We start from the raw sequence: 23168 nt of genomic DNA, 5'->3' as shown, positions 1-23168 counted from the left end.
CCTACATACGTAAACATGGTTGCAGAAAAAATACACCCTTCATGGCAACGGTGTTCCCTGATGGCAGTGGCCTCTTTCAGCAGGATCGGTTTGAGGAACATGACAAAGAGTTGAAGGTGTTGACTTGGCCTCCAAATTGCCCAGATCTCAATCCCATGGATCATCTGTGGGAGGTGCTGGAACAACAAGCCCGATGCATGGGGGCCCCAGCTGACAACTTCTACCTGTTTCCCACTGGACCAAAAAACAGCTTTTCTCTTTAGTGGGAAAGGTAATTCCCCGGTTTCACGTCCAGCTCCAGCTCTAATCGCTGTGATGGAAACATGACACCTGGGGCGTCACGCTCATTTTGGCCCCTTTACCTGCACGATTCGACGTGCGTTGAAATTCTTGACGCTGGTGAATAAATAGACAGGAATATCCGTTTATCGTTCCATCATTTCATATCCCATCTAGAATCCAAAATCAGAAGTTATTGACTTTTTTCCCGCATGTGGGACCATGAAATGTTTTGTTTGAGTGTGGGGACCACAGGGTAGAACCCCCACCCTCCCTGTTGGGCTCCGAGCCACCCCAGCACCGCCCAAGACGCTCTCTGAAGCGGGGGAGCGTCTCTGCTCCGCCGAAGGTCCGGTGTCTGGCGCTGGCTGTGCACGGACGTACTGGGGTTTTTTTTGGGGGGGGGGGGGTTTTTCTCCTCACTATCACACTGGAACCATGACGCGCCCCTTTTCCTTACTCGTCCCAGCGGGGGGGGGGGGGGCGTCGGTCGCCTCTTTTTAGCGCGTTTACTCTTATACACGGAGATTTTGGTGTAAAAAGGTCTCGGTGCCAGATGCCACAGGACCTTCAGAGCTCTGTGGAGCCTCCACGGGTCACAGCTGTTTTGGGGCCAGGACTTGGACTTGTTACACACTTCTAAAATACACTGTAATACACTGTTTACTGTATGAAGTCCATGTGCACGATGCCCCCCCCCCCTCTCTTCCTCAGGTAGCCAAAACCGCTGTGCACCACCTCTGGGCCTTGTCATTAAAATGCTATCTCATGGAGACGTCAATTTCACTGACTGCCATTTCATTTTGTTGCTGCTGCTGCTGCTGCTGCTGCTGGTTGTCTTTTTCTAAACACACACACACACACACACACACACACACACACACACACACACACACACACACACACACACACACACTGCTGCTTGTGTGTTTGTGTGTGGGGAGGTTATATGAGTATTTTTGGGATTAAAGCTCCACCAGCACCACGCTCCAACAGCTGGTGAGAGCCCAGCGTTAATGATGCGGCAGAGTGTGGTGCATGGACCACCGCGGACCACTGGGGGGCGGCGTGTTGTGTTCTGGAGGCAGACCTCGACGCCTTGTCCTTCTTTTAATGAGACGAACCCCCCCAGCGCTACAGGCCACTACACTGGTGTGTGTGTGTGTGTGTGTGTGTGTGTGTGTGTGTGTGTGTGTGTGTGTGTGTGTGTGTGTGGGTGTGGGTGGGTGGGTGGGTGGGTGGGTCTGTGTGTGTGTGTGTGTGTCCAGCACCACGGAGAGGGAGGATATTGTTGTAATTCCAGTCTTTGCTTTATTTATGTAAACCTTGTTTTGTTGTTTTTTTTAATCCACCGTAATTAAAACTACAGCAGTGATCACAGGAAGTGGAATTATCGACCCGTTAACCCTTCGCTCCCTCGGCGGCGCCAGGGTTTCTGTTCCAGGATGAAAGCGGCGATTAGCCTGTTTATTATTTCTGTTCTGTCTCAGAGCACGTTTGGGTTTGGCTTCATCACCGTCCTTTCAGGAACCTAATCCCACGTCCGCTCATCGCTCCGTCCTGTGGGACGGGGACGCGCAGCTGATGGAGGTGGCTTGTTTTTTATTCATCCATCCCTCCTTCATCACACATTACAGCGTTAGGTTGCTCGCTAGGTTACACACACACGCACACACACACACACACATACATACACACATACACACAAACACACACACACACACACTGAACAGAATATGTTCTGTTATTTAAACAAAACATTGTTTAGTAACATTGTTCTGATCTTCGTGGGTTGTCAACATCGGCCAAGATCCCATTTGAATATTCCTTCTGAAAGAAAATAACTTTCAATATATTCCAATATCTAGTACAACTTTGAAATGCGGGGCGGGGGGGCCGTTACGCATGGGTGAAATCTTTAAATCCAGACTCCTGCGAGATGTTGATCGGCAGCATGTCTGGGCAGATAAAAGGGGTCGATCTATCTGTGATCGCCGTTCGGCGGCAGCTGCTGATCCTCGTCTTCAAAGCAGACCTTGGTGACTTCCTGTGGCGGCGGTGTTGAGGGAAACCCGGTGACGCCGCTGGGTACTTCCCCCGCTCCTCCTTCACATGCGGGCGGCGTGGGCGGGGCAACGGAGAGCGACGGAGGGAGCAGCCGAGCCGCTCGACAGAGCTCATCCACTTGCACGCACAAGGAGGATACATGTGCACGTATGCACGCAACATTTTCATAAAACATGATACACTTCTGCTGAAACACTGCATGTTTTATTTTTTTTTCCAATGTCAGTTTTCAAATTCGAGCTTCATATTTTTTTTTACAATACGAAGAGCATTTCAATATCGAACCATTGTTTGACAGCCTGGTGTGGATGAGGCCTTCATGTGACGTCAACATGACATTATCTCCGGAGAAACAATAAAAGATTGTTTCCTGTCCTGCGCTGGGCAGACGACCAGGAGGTGAAGAGGCTAATCCATATTCACAACGGGGCCCATCTGCTGGAGTAGGATGTCACATGGAAGAGCCATTTAGGGGCCACACATAGCGTGTGTGTGTGTGTGTGTGTGTGTGTGTGTGTGTGTGTGTGTGTGTGTGTGTGTGTGTGTGTGTGTGTGTGTGTGTGTGTGTGTGTGTGTGTGTGTGTGTGTGTGTGTGTGTGTGTGCGTGCGTGCGTGCGTGCGTGTTTTTCTGTGTGCGTGCGTGTTTTTCTGTGTGTGTGTGTGTGTGTGTGTGTGTGTGGTAATTTGTTGCTGGGTTGAGCAGCTCCACAGGGGTGGGATGTGGCAGCGGCATGATGGACTGTTCATAGGCCGTGTGTGTGTGTGTGTGTGTGTGTGTGTGTGTGTGTGTGTGTGTGTGTGTGTGTGCGTGTGTGCGTGTGTGCGTGTGTGCGTGCGTGCGTGCGTGCGTGCGTGCGTGCGTGCGTGCGTGCGTGCGTGCGTGCGCGCGCACGCACGCACTCGGGGGAGTCTTATCTGAGACGGAGCGTTGGTGTAGTGCTGGCTTTGGGAAGAGGAACGGCTTGTTTGTGTGACCTTGTGTTATCAAACTTCACTTGTGTAATTCCTCTGATTTGTGTATGCGTGTGGAAATAAAGCACACGCACACACACATGCACTCACACACACGCACACACACACGCACGCACACACACACACACACACACACACACACAGACTGTTGTTTTCACTGGAATGGAGGCTGTGCCGCTGCCTTGTGTCTGTTTATGATGTGTTTGCCTCTTCGTGTGCTTTGCTCCGCTCTTCTATTCTTTTCACGTGTGCGTGTGTTAATGTTTATGTGCGGCTTTTATTGTTTTCTACGCTGAAATAGTCCGTCCATTGTTCTTCCCTGGTTGTTATTTTGTGATTCTTGTCGTCGTGCAGTCACACCAGCAGGGTGCAGAGAAATGATTTAAGACTCTGGAAAAACAAAGTGCAAGGAAAATACAAATTACAGCAGAGAGAACAAAGGGTTAAAATACGAAATTTCCAACTGCCACGTCAAAGTCATAGTTATTTATAGTTTTAGGTATAAGTGTCAGACTTGGTACGGTCCTTCAGAGGGTTCTGCCAGGTTTCCATGGCCTGTGCCACTGTGACGTGCTCTTCTGGTAGATTAGATATTGCAACATGAATCTATCGGCTCGTATCTCAGAGATTCTATATCCGACCTCTTGGCTTTTTGGCCACTGTCAGGCATTGGTTCAGGCATATCCATGGAACGGGAATCCCAGTTTTCCAAGATGGCGGAAGAGCCTCCCAGGTGCACTTTGGATTTTTTCGAGCCCAATTTCCACGTTCCAGGTCTTTCAGTCAAACGTTGGGAGCGAAGGCCGATGTTTTTGAGTTTCGCTGATTGTTGAAGCGCCACCTGTTGCCCAATTGCTACACGGCTTTTTGGACTCAAGATTTTTGGGGTTTACTATGATCATGTCAAATTCTAACAAGATTTGCCAAGCCGGCCTGAGATATAGCCATTTACTGTAGCTGGCATGAGAATTATAACAATTTTATTAGAATTTTCAGACAACAATGTTAACAATTCTACTAAAAAAACAAAGGTAAAACATTTTATGCAATTAAAAAAAAAAAACAGTTATTAATATAAAAATATAATTAAACAAACTGCAAAGATAAATGAACAGTCAACAAATGAGTCAAGGGCCATCATTTGAACGGGCATAAAATAAATATCTCTATAAATATAAAAATCAGTAAAATCAAATAAACAGCCAAAGCTGCTGTAGGAATTCCAGATGAGATCTATAAATGTCGATACTGGCATGAACACCACAGCTAAGAATGTAGTTACAAATATGTGTTTGTGTGTGTATGTATTTATACTGTATGTATACATAAATACACACATACAAAGCACAAGAGTGTGTATATATGGGCATATATGTCAAAATGTGTGCTGATTGTTTGTGTGTGTGCACATTGATTATTCACATTGTGTGTTTCCAGTTCAGTTGTTGATTTTCCGCGTGCGTCCGGTGCTTCCATCCGTACGGCTGCATGTCTCAGTATTATTGGATGCATTGTCTCCGGCCCCCGTGTGAGTCTGTGTGGGCGCAGCTCGGCGTCGCTCGCCCGGGCTCCGTGTGACTCACTTGTCATAAGTAATTTGTAAAGGTCTCTTTAGCGCTGACCGCCACGCAGCCGCCGAGCCCTGAGATGAACGCTGTTTGCATAAAAACCATGGAAATGACACTGTGACTCTTAAAACAGGTCTAGAGAGGCGGAGAAGAAATAACCCCATCCTCCCTTTGAAAGAACGCCCAGGGGGAAAAGTTAGGTTCTAATGAGTACAAAAGGGTTTGTTTGTTTCCCCCATCGTCCAATTTGTTCCTTTACACTGGAGGCGATTATCTGCTCTCTGATGACACAGGTGGATAATAGCAGCGTGGAGAAGAAAATACACTGTACCCTACACATCTACTGTAATGTAGAGTCTAGAAACGTGTAACTACTCCATTCACGGAGAATGGAAGATAGTAAGTAGTATTAGAGCTTGGTTGTACTCGTATTTTGATACTGTATTATGATAATATAGTACAGTGTTGTATTGAAGTTGTTGTTGTAAAACAATGAAATAACACAACCATAAAAGTCTAAAATATGATATCATCAAAATATGTTTTTGGTTCGTTGAAGAAGCCACCCTTTGCCTTGATGACAGCTCCTCTCAATCAGCTTCATGAGGTGGTCACCTGGAAAGCTTCTCCAGGTCTTGAGGCGGTCACCTGGAATGCTTCTCCAGGTCTTGAGGCGGTCACCTGGAAAGCTTCTCCAGGTCTTGAGGCGGTCACCTGGAATTCTTCTCCGGGTCTTGAGGCGGTCACCTGGAATGCTTCTCCGGGTCTTGAGGCGGTCACCTGGAATGCTTCTCCGGGTCTTGAGGCGGTCACCTGGAATGCTTCTCCGGGTCTTGAGGCGGTCACCTGGAATGCTTCTCCGGGTCTTTGAGGCGGTCACCTGGAATGCTTCTCCGGGTCTTGAGGCGGTCACCTGGAATGCTTCTCCGGGTCTTGAGGCGGTCACCTGGAATGCTTCTCCGGGTCTTGAGGCGGTCACCTGGAATGCTTCTCCAGCTCTTGAGGCGGTCACCTGGAAAGCTTCTCCAGGTCTTGAGGCGGTCAACTGGAAAGCTTCTTCAGGTCTTGAGGCGGTCACCTGGAATGCTTCTCCAGGTCTTTGAGGCGGTCACCTGGAATGCTTCTCCGGGTCTTGAGGCGGTCACCTGGAATGCTTCTCCGGGTCTTGAGGCGGTCACCTGGAATGCTTCTCCAGCTCTTGAGGCGGTCACCTGGAAAGCTTCTCCAGGTCTTGAGGCGGTCAACTGGAAAGCTTCTCCAGGTCTTGAGGCGGTCACCTGGAATGCTTCTCCAGGTCTGGAGGCGGTCACCTGGAATGCTTCTCCAGGTCTTGAGGCGGTCACCTGGAAAGCTTCTCCGGGTCTTGAGGCGGTCACCTGGAAAGCTTCTCCAGGTCTTGAGGCAGTCACCTGGAATTGTTCTCCGGGTCTTGAGGCGGTCACCTGGAATGCTTCTCCGGGTCTTGAGGCGGTCACCTGGAATGCTTCTCCGGGTCTTGAGGCGGTCACCTGGAATGCTTCTCCGGGTCTTTGAGGCGGTCACCTGGAATGCTTCTCCGGGTCTTTGAGGCGGTCACCTGGAATGCTTCTCTGGGTCTTGAGGCGGTCACCTGGAATGCTTCTCCGGGTCTGGAGGCGATCACCTGGAAAGCTTCTCCGGGTCTTGAGGCGATCACCTGGAATGCTTCTCCGGGTCTTGAGGCGGTCACCTGGAATGCTTCTCCGGGTCTTGAGGCGGTCACCTGGAATGCTTCTCCGGGTCTTTGAGGCGGTCACCTGGAATGCTTCTCCGGGTCTTGAGGCGGTCACCTGGAATGCTTCTCCGGGTCTTGAGGCGGTCACCTGGAAAGCTTCTCCGGGTCTTGAGGCGATCACCGGGAAAGCTTCTCCGGGTCTTGAGGCGATCACCTGGAAAGCTTCTCCGGGTCTTGAGGCGGTCACCTGGAATGCTTCTTCGGGTCTTGAGGCGGTCACCTGGAATGCTTCTCCGGGTCTTGAGGCGGTCACCTGGAATGCTTCTCCGGGTCTTGAGGCGGTCACCTGGAATGCTTTTCCGGGTCTTGAGGCGGTCACCTGGAATGCTTCTCCGGGTCTTGAGGCGGTCACCTGGAATGCTTCTCCGGGTCTTGAGGCGGTCACCTGGAATGCTTCTCCGGGTCTTGAGGCGGTCACCTGGAATGCTTCTCCGGGTCTTGAGGCGGTCACCTGGAATGCTTCTCCGGGTCTTTGAGGCGGTCACCTGGAATGCTTCAGGACTTAGCACGTATGCTGAGCACTTGTTGTCCAGCTCATCCCAACCCTCCTCAGTTGGGTTGAAGGCATCTGATCCTCTGATGCGTCGCTCCATCGCTCTCCTTCCGGGCCAAGCAGCCCCGACAGCGCCCGTAAGGTGTGTTTTGGGTCATTGTTCTGTTGGAAAAACAAATAACATTACATGACGTCATTTAAACGCTGTTGTCAAAAGCGACTTACTGCACCTACAAGCGTGGAGGGGCGGAGTCCGGAACCTGACCAGTGGTACAGTAGAGATACAGTATGGAGGGAAAAATGGATCTTCTGCGGCATCCCTGCGATGAAGCTCCATGTCATAACTGTGTTTGGGGTTTTTTTCTGGGTGATGAATTGACTTGGAACGTTGAAATCTTTCTTTCTAAAAGTCGTCCTCTTCTCTGTTCCCTCAGGGAGGTGACTGTTCCCTCCGTCATCATCCTCAACACGTCCAACGAGCAGTACTTCCTCCCCGACGGCCCCACCGACACCATGGAGCAGCTGGTCCAGTTCATCTACAGTGTACTGAACGGCTCCGTGCAGGTCCGCTCTGCTCCTTCTTCCCTGTTTCTCTGGCCGCCCTGCAGCCCCCAAACCCCCATCATCATACCTGCACAGCCGCCCTAAAACCACCCCCCACCAAAACAAATAACTTTGCAGAACCCCTCAAAACACCCCCAAACCCCCACACAGCCCCCAAACCTGACACAGCCCAGGAAAACTCCCTGAATCCCGCAACCACCCCCCAAAAAAACACGAAACCCCCAATTACCCTCAAAACACCCACACTACCCCTTCACCCCCCACACAACCCCTCAAACAATCCTTAAACTCCCCAAAACTGCTACCAAACCAAACCTTATTCCCCCCAAAACCCCAAACAACCCACCTCAGAACCCCCCAGAAGCCCCACCCATAACCCCTCAAAACCACCTGAAAGCCCCCAGACGGTGCTGACCCCCTTCAATCACAGAAGCCTCCAAACCCCCACAGAACCCTGAGAAGAAACCCCACCCACCAAACCACACACACACACACACACACACACACACACACACACACACCTTGTACCTCTGGAATCACACCACGTTTCATCATATTTCTTCCTCCTTGTGGATGAAATACCCACAATAATAAACAGTCAGTTCTGAGTGGAAGAAGTTATTATCTGACTGAATTGTTTAGTCCGTCTTGAGGCGGCGAGACGGAACAAAATGACTGTTCCCTCCTCAAAAATTACAAGCCAAAGTGAAAAGGCCTCGCCCAGGTTTTCCCAGAAGGCCGTGGGCTATTTCTTGCTCAGGAAAACAAACTGGATGGGTACAGCAGTGGAACTTTGTGGTCCGGCTCATGTCAGGGCCGGGACCAACATTTTCACCCCTCGTCGGTTGGCTCTAAGCTTCTCCAGTAGCAGAAACCTTACAACACCTTCTCAAACCTTCCAACACCTTCTAACACCTTTCAACCCCTTCTAACACCTAACGCCTTGTAACGCCTTCTAAAACCTTCTTAAACCTTCCAACACCTTCTAACACCTTTCAACCCCTTCTAACACCTAACGCCTTGTAACGCCTTGTAGCGCCTTCTAAAACCTTCTTAAACCTTCCAACACCTTCTAACACCTTTCAACCCCTTCTAACACCTAACGCCTTGTAACGCCTTCTAAAACCTTCTCAAACCTTCCAACACCTTCTAACACCTTTCAACCCCTTCTAACACCTAACGCCTTGTAACGCCTTGTAGCGCCTTCTAAAACCTTCTTAAACCTTCCAACACCTTCTAACACCTTTCAACCCCTTCTAACACCTAACGCCTTGTAACGCCTTCTAAAACCTTCTCAAACCTTCCAACACCTTCTAACACCTTTCAACCCCTTCTAACACCTAACGCCTTGTAACGCCTTGTAACGCCTTCTAAAACCTTCTTAAACCTTCCAACACCTTCTAACACCTTTCAACCCCTTCTAACACCTAACGCCTTGTAACGCCTTCTAAAACCTTCTCAAACCTTCCAACACCTTCTAACACCTTTCAACCCCTTCTAACACCTAACGCCTTGTAACGCCTTGTAGCGCCTTCTAAAACCTTCTTAAACCTTCCAACACCTTCTAACACCTTTCAACCCCTTCTAACACCTAACGCCTTGTAACGCCTTCTAAAACCTTCTCAAACCTTCCAACACCTTCTAACACCTTTCAACCCCTTCTAACACCTAACGCCTTGTAACGCCTTGTAACGCCTTCTAAAACCTTCTTAAACCTTCCAACGCCTTCTAACACCTTTCAATCCCTTCTAACACCTAACGCCGTGTAACGCCTTCTAAAACCTTCTTAAACCTTCCAAGGCCTTCTAACACGTGACGCTTTCTAACGCCTTCCAGGACCTTCTAACCTACTTAAACCTTCTTACGCCTACTTGAACCTTCTAACGCCTTCCAGCACCTTCTAGCCTACTTAAACCTTCTAACGCCTTCTAACACCTACTAACCTTCTACCACCTTCTAACACCTTTTAACACAGTCTTACACCTTCTAACGCCTTCTTACACCTTCTAACGCCGTCTAACGCCTTCCAACCCTTCCAACACCTTCTAACACCTTCTAACACCGTCTTACACCTTCTAATACCGTCTTACACCATCTAACGCCGTCTAACGCCTTCTAACGCCTTCTAACACAGTCTTACACAGTCTTACACCTCTGTCCTTGCAGGCATACGGAGGTGATGGCGTCATTCAGAGGATTAAACGAGTGGCGTTTGATGCCAGATCCACCATCATGGTAAGATCAACGCAATGTGACGTAAACACAGACGGTCATATTTGTCTTTTATTTGACTCACCGCAAGTGCAACTGAGGGAAGGGGCGGGCTTCTTTTTATATCGAAGCTGGAGGTGAGAGGTCGGCTTTAGATCGTCCAAACTGATCGGCGCCTAGTTGCCAATTGCCTGACGTCAACCAATCGGCTGGATCGAAATGATCGATGGGGAAAAAAAATATTGTGATAATTACCGTTATCGTTTTACTGTGATCACTCAGCACTAAATTAAATATTCGCGTTTTAGGACTCCCTGTTCAGTTCATTCCAAGATGGTGGAGCATTGTCACTGAAGTCTGATCACCAGTTGAACCTGGTGATGAAATAACTTATTTGAGCGTAAGAACTGAACAAATAATGAGGAAATTGGTACAAATATGAAGGATCCAGAGCAGTACCGGCTTTGTAGATCACACTTTATCCAGCTTTCCATGTTATTCCTCCTGCTTCTGCTGTTCGTTGTCTATATATCTGCCACCGTAGCGTTGCATTTGCAGTGTTTGTTGTTGTTGTGCTTCCGGCGCTGCGTGTTGAACGTAGAAAACAGTGTCGTAACAAACAGTCTCGCCTTGACCCCTGTTTTCACATTTCCCACAATATGTAAACAGTCGGCCTCAAAAACAAACCCCATAAAAGCGCTGAGCGAGCGCCCAGGGCCTCGCGCCGCGCTGCTGGAAGCAAGTGGCGCTCAAACGAGGGGGCCGAGCGCGCGACCCACAACAAACAATAACCGTTGTAAACACAGATCTGGGCTCGTAAATATGAAATATGGTCGGAGGAGGGCGGAGGGAGGAGGGCGGTATGGGGTGGAGGGAGAGAGAGGGAGAGCGAGAGGTTGAAGGGATACTCCACTATTTGTCTATCTTACCTGGACTCAGACGACAAGGTCGATACCAATTTCATCCCTGTGTGTCCAGTACCAAGGTGGTGACGGGCTGCTCGCTAAATGCATTCGCTCCATGCAAGGCTGCAGATGGGATCAACTAGCCTAGCTCCAGTGAAAATAGGGAAATGCACCTTCCGCAACTCTTGCTAACTGTGTTAGTAGTATGTGCGGGGCCGATCGATCAGATGAAAGGACTATCCGTTACCAATATTGTGTTTTGTCCCATTACGATTGTCGTCCGATCATTTTGAGTTTATATCCGTGATCTCGGAAATCCAATTTTTGGCTTCCTGTGCGCCCAGGGGCGGGCTCTATTCCGGCTCCTTGTGTGCTCAGGGAGGGAGATGCTCTGTCAGCGGAGGCAGCCGAGTCCGTCTGGGGGGAGGTGGTGGAGACTGAACCGCTGGTTACTGACACCTAGGAAATGAGTATGAAACTGACTCTGACTGTATGTCTGTTGCCAACACAGACTGTCCGGGGTCAAGGTATCTGTGGAGGTACCAGATTTTTTTTCCAGACGGAAGCAAATTTATAAAAACCACACCTACCAAATGTGAACCACCGCAGCAAAAGCCACCATCTTGTGCATTTCTAGAATGGCCAGGAGCACAAAATAAGTTGGAAAAAAAACCTTTCTTGAAGGAAAATTTGATTTTTTCGAGATTCGCTTTCCTTTGTGGGTTTATTTTTTATCTCTCAACATAATTTCAAAACAGTGTTTGATTTATAAATAGTAGAAAAATGTTAAACCGTGGAGTTAAATATTCCCGTTAGATGACATGAGGAAACACAGTTGACTTACCTGAACAGTGCTGAACAACGCAGATCGATGGTTTCCTTTCCGTCCAGGTGAAGATCATTCCTCCATATTCCATGTTATGTGAAGTCACAATGTGAAACAGTTTTGATAGAGTTCAACCTTTAAATCGTACTACTTTTACACCCACAAAAAAAACCCTTCGCGTCACGCACCTACGTCACCTCTGTAAACAGACAGTTAAAGCGCAGCACGGGGCTGTTTCCCTCTCACTTGTTTCTGAAAACTTTCTTCTCCGTATCGTTACGGATGAGGTGAAGCGGGTGGAGGAAGCTCTGAGTCATATTTGGGACCTTAATCTGACCAGTGCGATAGATCCAAGTCAGTGTAAAGAGCTAGTTCTGGACTACATTTTCCACGAGGAGAGTCAGTTCTCGCACAGAGACGTGGAGAAGGACAGAGATGCTGAATGTGATATTACTCTGAACTTGGAGAACATTTCAAACAGCGGATTTCAAACTTAATGTGACGATGAAACTGAATATTTTCAAGAGCCACCGGAGGAGACCGACGATACGTCTGTTGTTGTTACAACGGAAAAACTGATGACGTGATGAAGTCTGTCGAGGTTGGTGACAGATTTTCAGATTTTCTGAGACTCAGTATTGATAGACTCTACATTTTGTTGTGTTGTCCGTACTTTTAACTCCAAATTAATTTCACTTTTATAAAACATGTATATTCTTACTGTTAAATAAAAGCTTTTTAAAAAACAAAATTAGTTGTGTTGAGCTGTTCGTGATTGGCCCATTCAGCAGTATGTTAAGTAGCCATGTCGTTTTTTTGGTCCTCCAAACCATTTGCATTGTGGGAGCTGGCTGAATGAAGCTAGTGTGGGTAAAACTTTGAAGGTGATTATCTCAGAAACACAGTTTGCCAAACCCTTGTCATTAACAAGTCATAGCTTTAAAAATATTTGCTTTATTTGCACAAGTGACACCTTGTTTGGAAGCTCTGATTCTCCACTTTCAAATGACCTTAAAGTATGCGGTGGGTGACAAATAATTAGCATCCCCCCTTTTTTACAATAAAAGCGAGTAGCTCCTTTTACCGCCTTTTTTTACGGAACTTCCAGTTGCCTAAATGCATGGCTGCAGATGGGATCAAGTAGCCTAGCGCTTGTGAAAATAGGGGACTACACCTCCAAGTAACTCAGGCTAACTGTGTTAGCACAATGCATGGCTGCAGATGGGATCAAGTAGCCTAGCGCTTGTGAAAATAGGGGACTACACCTCCAAGTAACTCAGGCTAACTGTGTTAGCACAATGCATGGCTGCAGATGGGATCAAGTAGCCTAGCTCCTGTGAAACCTTCCCACCGAACTGGCGTATTCCTTTAAGCAGGCCGTCCTACCTTCTACTCTGTTGTTTTTACCCCGTGTGGTCGGCTGTGTGGTGTTTATTTGGCCAAAGGCGGAGAGAGGAATCTTACCCACGCGGCGGCGTCATGCCACTCTGTCTGGCAGAATAACGCTGGAACCGGCGGATAAAAGCCCAAAGCCGTCCTGGAAATGCGAGAATTCAAACGGCGTGAGTTCAAAGGAGGAGGAACAAAAAAATAAAAAAGATTTGATTTTTGGGAAATGCCGAAGCGAGAGGGGACAGAGCGTTACGGAATGTCACCCTGGGATAAAAAGAGGACGGGGGAGAGAGGGGGAGGGAGGGGGAGGCGGGCGAGGCTTAAAGCAATGCTTTTCATTGAAGGTTTTTGCGAATCCAATTCGTTTCGGCTGTCAGGTTTGACAGTTGCATTGCTCAGTGGAAGGACACCTGTAGGGAACATCCAGACATTTGTTAGTCGCTGTTTTTCAGCTCTCCTCAAGGTCCTTCTCTCGCTAGAGCCACAATCCCAATATTTGGCTACACACGAGTATTAAAGTGGTAATCCGTTAGGATGTTTTGTGATTAAAAAAAAATCCCGTGTTTTTTTAGCTGGGCCTTTTTAAGAAACAGCCTCTCAATGTATTTTGGTCGACATGTGCTCCTTGGTGGAGGGGTCAGCCACATGGGCGAGAAGTTAAAAAGCAGCTCCGGTGAATTAGTTAAAGCAGCGTAGCTGGTTGCGGCTCGTTAAACTGTCGATATGGATGGACATTCACATTCCCCCCAACACAGGTGCTCCGACGTATTTCCAACGTCTATTAAATTTAAAATGTAAAGCCCAAATCCTTGCAAAAATATAGATTTGACAATGGATCAAAAGAAGAAATAATACTTACGCGACGTCATAGAGTGACGACAAGGTTAAACCTGGATGTTTTGGGGGCAAATCAATACTTTGTTGGAATTTTGGGACTTGTAATCTCAGAGGATCTGATGGATTACCACTTTAATTTTGCATCAATACAGTGATTTGTTTCAATTAGCTAAAAGTAAAATCCTTGCACCTTTTATAAATATATTTATCATCCACAAGTCAAGTCTTGATTCTGTTGTTTCACAAGATGATTAGATAAGATCGAACTTTCTTGATCCCCGTGGGGGAAATTTTGCAGTAGCTGAGTATGGAACATGAAGTACAGAGTAAGAGTTAAAAATATATCCCAAAGTCACAAATATAGGAATATAAGATATAATAAAAATATATATTTGATATTATATGTTAACGCGTCCTTTTTCCATGGTGTATTAATACAAGTAATATATATATCTAACCCACCGCATACTTTAGAGTCATTTGGCGGCTTTCAACTTCTTCACATCATTTGAAAGTGGAGAATCAGAGCTTCCAAACAAGGTGTCACTTGTGCAAACCAAGAAAATATTTTTAAAGCTATGACTTGTTGATGACAAGGGTTTGGCAAACTGTGATTCTGACATAAGCACCTTGAAAGTTTTTCCGAGCCTCGTCTTCATTCCGCTCCCAGGACGCCAACGAGGAGCCAAAGCCACATGGTGACTTAGAATACTGCGCAATGGGCCAATCACTGCTTTGTTCTTGTGTTTTGAGGGAACGTTGGACATTCTTTTTTGTTTTGAAAAAAGCTTTAACTTAACAGTAAGAATATACATGTTTTATTAAAGTGGAATTTATTTTCCGCTGGTTCTTGAAAATATTCAGTTTCATCGTCACCTTCAGGTTGAAATCTGCTGTTTGAAAAAGTCCGGAGTAATATCACATTCAGCGTCGCTGTGGGAGAACTGACTGTCATCGTGGAAAATGAAGTCCAGTAGGCGCTGCGTACACGGACTTGGGTCCATCGCACTGCTCAGATTAAGCTCCGCGATAAGATTTAGATCGTCCTCCACCCGCTTCTCCCCATCAACCGGAGTTTTCACAGACAAGTGAACCCGGAGCCTCGTCTTGTTTACGGAAGTGAGGATGATGTCAGTGACACGCCCCCTCCACAACGATGTCTCCGTGTGTGTATATAACGCGTAATATTTAAAGGTTGAACTCTGTCAAAAGGGTTTGACATTGTGACTTCACATCACATGGAATATGGAGGAATGATCTTCACCCAACGCTCGCGTGAAAGGAAACCATCGATCAGTGTTGTTCAGCGCTGTTCAGCGTCTGGGTAAGTGAACTGTGTTTCCTCATGTCATCTAACGGGAACATTTAACTCCACGGTTTAACTTTTTTATACTATTTATAAATCAAACCCTGTTTTGAAAATACGTTGAGAGATAAAAAAACAAAAAAAAAACACAAAGGAACGAATCTGGAAAAATGAAATTTTCCTTCAAGAAAGGTTTTTTCAACTTCTTTGGTGCTGCTGTCCATTTTAGAAATGAGCAACACGGCGGCTTCTGCTGCGGTGGGTCACAATTTTCAATACAGCTGTAGCCTGTCTCGGAACATTACTGTTTTCTAATAAAGGGGCGGCGTCACGGACGGGGTTTAACCTAATCAGGACTAAGATGATCCTACTTAAATTAATCCAGAATTTAGAAATGTCTTTTTTAGACGTTGCTGAATTTAAGATGAATGAGTCCCAGACAGGACGTCCTGGAGCGAGGTGATGGAGGAGCGCTCAGATCCTTCTGTCTGGTCTCGGGTTCAACCTGGTCCACCTGGAGGCCACGCCCATTCATCCAAAAGTTTAATTTAAGCTTTGCTTGGACCCAGATTAGCTCTAATCTTCCTTCTGGAAAACAGATGTTTGAAACCAAGACCAAAACAAGTTTTGGCAATATTTTCAACCACGACTGAGGCTGTTTCAGTGAGTCTAGTAAAGTGTCATTTAGTCTCAGATTGGACCTGATCCGTGTCCTGAACCGCCCCATAATATTGTGGTCTCCCATCCCCCTTCTCGCCAGCTGAAGCCTGGTGGTGGGGGAGGAAGGGAGCCGTCTCCGCGGCCCCTGGGAGCCCGTCACATTCCGCTGGTGACTCCTGCGCGGCCCCTGTTAGCGCAGCGCGCTCACCCGCTCGTCGTCTCCACCAATTACCGCGCCTCCTCCGCCCTCCACGTCCGCAGGGAGCGTGGAGATTTTCCAGCGCTTGACAGACGGGGAGGAGACGCGCTGCCCCCCTCGTGTCCCCTCTGCCTCCCCCAAACCTCCCCAGGCGCTGCGCTCCGTTAGGGCTCAGCAGACATCCCAAAGAGGACCATCCATGTGCCTGCAGCAACAACTATTTACTATTTTGGTTTCATCAAAACCGTCTCCAGCCTGATCCCTAATCTACTTAGGAGCTGTGTGTGTGTGTGTGTGTGTGTGTGTGTGTGTGTGTGTGTGTGTGTGTGTGTGTGTGTGTGTGTGTGTGTGTGTGTGTGTGTGTGTGTGTGTGTGTGTGTGTGATAAAGGCCTATGGCAGGAAATTATAATATTTAATCCATAAAATGTCACTTTTTAAAAGGTAATGGTACTTATAGTTTAGTTGCTATTCCAAAAGAAACTAGTAAATATTTTAGTTTTACTCGTCAAAATGTATTTGGTACTAGTATGTATTTATGAGATACTAGATACAAGTAACTATTACTACGAATGATTCTATAAAAATGTGGACAATTTTGTCATTGAATCCTGTGGGGCCCCATGTTTCAAATATTAAATATTTTCCTCCGACCACCATCCATTCCATTGTTACTAGTATCCATTCCATTGTTACTAGTATCCATTCCATTGTTACTAGTATCCATTCCATTGTTACTAGTATCCATTCCATTGTTACTAGTATCCATTCCATTGTTACTAGTATCCATTCCATTGTTACTAGTATCTATTCCATTGTTACTAGTATCTATTCCATTGTTACTAGTATCCATTCCACTGTTACTAGTATCCATTCCATTGTTACTAGTATCCATTCCATTGTTACTAGTATCCATTCTATTGTTACTAGTATCTATTCCATTGTTACTAGTATCCATTCCATTGTTACTAGTATCCATTCCATTGTTACCAGTATCTATTCCATTGTTACTAGTATCCATTCCATTGTTACTAGTATCCATTCTATTGTTACTAGTATCTATTCAAATTGTTACTAGTATCCATTCCATTGTTACTAGTATCCATTCTATTGTTACTAGTATCCATTCCATTGTTACTAGTATCCATTCCATTGTTACTAGTATCCATTCCATTGTTACTAGTATCCATTCCATTGTTAACGGTATCCATTCCATTGTTACTAGTATCCATTCCATTGTTACTAGTATCCATTCCATTGTTACTAGTATCTATTCCATTGTTACTAGTATCTATTCCATTGTTACTAGTATCCATTCCACTGTTACTAGTATCCATTCCATTGTTACTAGTATCCATTCCATTGTTACTAGTATCCATTCTATTGTTACTAGTATCTATTCCATTGTTACTAGTATCCATTCCATTGTTACTAGTATCCATTCCATTGTTACTAGTATCTATTCCATTGTTACTAGTATCCATTCCACTGTTACTAGTATCCATTCCATTGTTACTAGTATCCATTCCATTGTTACTAGTATCCATTCTATTGTTACTAGTATCCATTCCATTGTTACTAGTATCCATTCCATTGTTACTAGTATCCATTCCATTGTTACTAGTATCCATTCCATTGTTACTAGTATCTATTCCATTGTTACTAGTATCCATTCCACTGTTACTAGTATCCATTCCATTGTTACTAGTATCCATTCTATTGTTACTAGTATCTATTCAAATTGTTACTAGTATCCATTCCATTGTTACTAGTATCCATTCTATTGTTACTAGTATCCATTCCATTGTTACTAGTATCCATTCTATTGTTACTAGTATCTATTCAAATTGTTACTAGTATCCATTCCATTGTTACTAGTATCCATTCTATTGTTACTAGTATCCATTCCATTGTTACTAGTATCCATTCCATTGTTACTAGTATCCATTCCATTGTTAACGGTATCCATTTCATTGTTACTAGTATCTATTCAAATTGTTACTAGTATCTATTCCATTGTTACTAGTATCTATTCAAATTGTTACTAGTATCCATTCCATTGTTACTAGTATCTATTCAAATTATTACTAGTATCCATTCCATTGTTACTAGTATCTATTCCATTGTTACTAGTATCTATTCCACTGTTACTAGTATCCATTCCATTGTTACTAGTATCTATTCAAATATTTACTAGTATCCATTCCATTGTTACTAGTATCTATTCCATTGTTACTAGTATCTATTCCATTGTTACTAGTATCCATTCCATTGTTCCTAGTAGCTATTCAAATATTTACTAGTATCCATTCTATTGTTCCTAGTATCTATTCAAATTGTTACTAGTATCTATTCCATTGTTACTAGTATCTATTCAAATTGTTACTAGTATCTATTCCATTGTTACTAGTATCTATTCCATTGTTACTAGTATCCATTCCATTGTTACTAGTATCCATTCCACTGTTACTAGTATCTATTCAAATTGTTTCTAGTATCCATTCCATTGTTACTAGTATCCATTCCACTGTTACTAGTATCTATTCCATTGTTACTAGTATCTAATCCATTGTTACTTGTATCCATTCCATTGTTACTAGTATCTATTCAAATTGTTACTAGTATCCATTCCATTGTTACTAGTATCTAATCCATTGTTACTAGTATCTATTCCACTGTTACTAGTATCCATTCCATTGTTACTAGTATCTATTCAAATATTTACTAGTATCCATTCTATTGTTCCTAGTATCTATTCAAATTGTTACTAGTATCTATTCCATTGTTACTAGTATCTATTCCATTGTTACTAGTATCCATTCCATTGTTACTAGTATCCATTCCATTGTTACTAGTATCCATTCCACTGTTACTAGTATCTATTCAAATTGTTTCTAGTATCCATTCCATTGTTACTAGTATCCATTCCACTGTTACTAGTATCTATTCCATTGTTACTAGTATCTAATCCATTGTACACTTGTATCCATTCCATTGTTACTAGTATCTATTCAAATTGTTACTAGTATCCATTCCATTGTTACTAGTATCCATTCCACTGTTACTAGTATCTATTCAAATTGTTACTAGTATCCATTCCATTGTTACTAGTATCTATCCCCATTACATGGCACCGTGTCCAGTGTGCGGCGTAGACTACGTTGCTCCGTAGTGGTGAGAGATCACAAACTAGGTGTGTGTGTGCTTATGTACCTTCTTATCTGGTAGATGTCTGTGGATCTTTTCGATTGATATTTTATCTCCATGGTCCCCATGACTTTGTCAGATTAAGTGAGTAAGTGATGCGTTCAAGATCCAGCATGCTGTCGGAAAAATTGAAGCTGTGCAATGGTAATAACTCACCGAAATACTGGAACGTTTTTGTATTTCATGGAAACAAAAGTTACTGAAAATATATTTCAAATGTAATTCATGAAATTAGTCACCACTAAAATGACGTCAGTTTGATTACCATCATAAATCTCAGTAAATACGTAAACCTGCTTAAATGCCATAATCGACAAACACGAGACCCAAAGTCACCTCCGTCACTGAGACTCCAGATGTACTTACACACAACAAGGTAAATTATAACAATGACAAGGTTTGATTTAAAGTGAAAAATATACGGTTGTTTTTAAAAAAAACGTCATATATATATATATATATATATATATACCGTTTCCGACAGATAAATATCTGTTATTAGAACTGACCTATCTATTGTCAATCTAGTTTTGTATGTGGCAGTTCCACCTGCCACACACCACCCGAGTGGCCTTTTGAGGGCCCCCCGGCACAGAGACACAATGGGGGTGAGAACAAAGCAGTTTATTGTAGAGAGGGGGCCAGGTGGAACAAGCCCGGAGCAGATGAACACATGTCATGACGAGGGCTCCTCTCCTGAGTGAGTGTGGGGATGGGGGGTTTACCTGTTGCTCCTTAGATCAACCAACCTTAGACCAGCAACAGGCTTCCAGCCACTCTGATCCTGGGCCCCGATCACCTAGACCCAGCACAGGTGTGGCTGCTCAAACCACACCACATTGTAGAACTACTGATACAACTTTACCAATTCACCGAACATTGACATAAATTGGTGTTATATTGAAAACACAGTCACTTTATAGTATTTCGAACCAATGCCATATCAATCCACCATACGTCTCTTAAGTTTTCGTGAAAAAAACAAAACTTGTAACTCATGTGTACAATTGGATTGATCTCAATTCTTAAAACATTGTTCTTCAGTAATATTTAAACTCAACGGCAGAAGAGAAACATGCAAAGTCCATGTTGATTGGTCCAGACATAAGTCCACCATGTTATTAAGTTTAGTCAATTCTGATGCATTTCACAGGAACTAGGAAACTGTAATACTTACCTAACAGGAATAAACTGGACCCCGTGTAGTGCTGCCTGCAGCAGCTTAATTTGTTGTTATTAGAGCCAGCTTTATATCCTTCTTTTCATTCTAGTTTCAGTTTTCCCTGCAGCTGCTAAACCCTGACTCTCTTCCTCGCGCAGTCGGTGTTCCGCAGCTCTCCGCTGCTCGGCTGCTTCCTGTTCGGCCTCCCGCTGGGCGTCATCAGCCTCATGTGCTACGGGATCTGCACGGCCGAGGACGGCGAGGCGGCCAAGAGCGAGGGGCTGGAGGAGGAGGAGGAGGAGGAGGAGGGGGCGGAGCTAGAGCTGGAAGGGGCGGAGCTGGAGGCTCCCGAGGAAGAGGAGGAGGAGGAGGAGGAGGATGGGGTGATGGAGAAAGACCCCGGGGAGAAGAAGACGGATTAACCTGCGCAGGATGGAAGCGGGGACACGGCACTGAAAGAACATTTCCACGCCCGCCATCTTCCTTTTTTTTTTTTTTTCCGTTCTTTCTCTCCTTTTTTCTCTCGCCCTTTTTCCTGCCTCTCCACACCTACTTCGCCCTCTCTCTCTTTCTCGCCCGCTTTTTGCCTTTTTTATTCAATAAACAAGGGAGTGTCACCCGAACCCCAAAAGAACCCCAAGACAAGGCCTGAAAATCACTCCTTTCTTTATTTGTTCTTCCACCACCACTCCTTTGTATTTCTATTTTCTTTCAATTTTTTTCTTTATTTTCTTGATGTTTTCATTTATTCATTTTTTTTACTTTCTTTTCTTTCTTTTTTTCTTTCTTTTTCCTCTTATTTCCATATTTCTCCACGTCGCGTCTCCACCGTGGTAATCTCGCTGTTTGGGAACATATTAAATAGTATTTTCTGTTTCATCTCGTTTTCATCTTCTATTTTCCGTTTGTTTTTATAAATACAAACCGCGCTTAAACTTTCAATTTTTTGGGGGGAATAAAGTTTCCTTTTTTCTTCGCCCCGTTCCATCGCAGCCCCGACACTGACTTTAGGAAGTGGTCGCCAAGGCGGCAACCATGCATCAGCTTTTGGTTGCCAAGACTGACAAAACGGTGCCCAAATTGTAACTGTTATGATGACGTGGTAATGATCCTGTAAAATGAGGACCCACATTTCGATATCAAGAAAGTCGTGGAAATACATTGACTTACATCGTGTTTTTGGGGTGGGGAGTTATATCATAAGGTAAACCATGCGATCGGCAACATGTTGGCTGAAGTCTAACTTGTTTTGTTGTTTTTGGGGTTGCCCAAATATTACATTTTCAATTTCCAAACATTTTATTTGATTAAATTTTTTTTTTCATATGAAAAGTGGTCGACAACGTGGGGGTAACCAGACCGCACAACATGGTAGCCAACGGCCCAAATCTGGTTGCCCCGGGGGGACGACTGGGCAACGGTGACGTTACGCCGGGGTCCTGCGTTGGAAGCCCTCGCCGCGCACGTCTTGTATTTCTTTATCCGACGCCACAATTAGGACGCGCGTCAAAAAGATCTAAAAACTTTATTGAGCAGGTTGAGGCATTTTGGGGATTTCAGCTCCAACCTTTTATTTAGTGATTCTCCCTCAAAGCAGTTTGATCTGGTAACACTCTCTGAATTAGTGACATTTGAGGACGTCCGCCTCAAAGTTACGTAACTGAAATGGGATCTTTCTGTCTCAAAACGTCCCAAAGCTAAAATCCCAACGGCTGTATCGAATGTGGAACTTGATTTTTCTGCCTTTTTCCTTTGGCAAACAAACATTTCAGATGTTCATAATAAACAAAAATGGGATGGTACCATAACAATAACGACATACTACTGACCCGAAACTAAGTGCAAGCCTTGAGTTTAGATATGAATGGATTTTTGATGTTGATCCGTGTTACTGGACCTCTCTTACACAACCAAGCACACACTTTAAAATAATTATTTAATGATAACAATCATGTTCTCGTTGCATTTCTGGAAACTCTCACGCCTTGTACTGTATATTATTAGAGAGCAAAGTGCTGGAAAAGACAATTAGCAGAAGTTTGATATGTTAAAGAATGTTTCGGAGGATGATGTGAGTAACGACAGAATCGTGGTCCCCCTCCCGACCCTTTTCGCTTTTTACACAACCCTAATCCTAAAAGAAAAAAATCATCATAGTAAAAAAAGGTTGTTTAGTTTGATCGTTGTAATTTGACAAATTGAGTCGGAGGTAGAACGCTCCAGGCCGAGAAAATAAAAATCCATCTTTCCACATATATACACAGTATAATAATCTATACGTTTAGTTTCTCTTAAGATGCTCCTGTGCATCTCCTACTGTGAAGCTGCTTTGCCTTCGCCTCGGCCGCCGCTCTTTGTAAAAAAAGCCAAAATCTCTTCCAAACCTTCCTCATCTGGTCCAAAATGGATATTGTCCCACACTTTGTTACTGGTTTGAAAGATTTAAATAAAAATTGTCCTTTTTTCTCTCTTGTCGACCGTCGTCCTTTATTCTTCTTCTTGAGCTGTAATTCGGGCAGTTTCTTGACTTGTTTAATGCTGAGCGATATCAGTCGATTTACATATATTGGTTTATTTCTAATAACATGGAAATTCAATCTAATGTGGAAAGTGGACCATAACTGTTGAAAATACCAGTGAGGCCCATGTTTGCACGTCTGCTTTTATACAGGGAATGAAAGGTGTATTCATGAGATGTGTGTGTGCGTTTACCTCAGAGCTTGCTTGTTAGTCTTATGACTTTATTATTTCTAGTTAAAGTTGTGCATA

At 44.7% G+C, this 23168-nt stretch overlaps 1 protein-coding gene across 1 annotated transcript in view; it reads left to right on the top strand.

Annotated features, from left to right (window-relative positions):
* tmx3b (thioredoxin related transmembrane protein 3b) overlaps positions 1 to 22867 on the top strand; it is a gene marked incomplete at its 5' end in the record, with an annotated part of 61388 nt that extends 38521 nt beyond the window's left edge. Inside the window, 3 exons of the mRNA XM_080020039.1 lie at positions 7567 to 7696; positions 9863 to 9931; positions 20558 to 22867. Of these exons, the coding sequence (XP_079876165.1) occupies positions 7567 to 7696; positions 9863 to 9931; positions 20558 to 20821 (463 nt within the window). The 3' untranslated portion in view covers positions 20822 to 22867. The remainder of the gene's footprint in view (positions 1 to 7566; positions 7697 to 9862; positions 9932 to 20557) is intronic.
* Between the last annotated feature and the right edge of the window lie 301 nt (positions 22868 to 23168).

This window comes from Zeus faber, assembly GCF_960531495.2.
Source record: "Zeus faber genome assembly, chromosome: 19".
NCBI lineage: Eukaryota > Metazoa > Chordata > Actinopteri > Zeiformes > Zeidae > Zeus > Zeus faber.
Note: the sequence above shows the minus strand (reverse complement) of the source record. Positions and strands in the feature narration are given on the sequence as shown.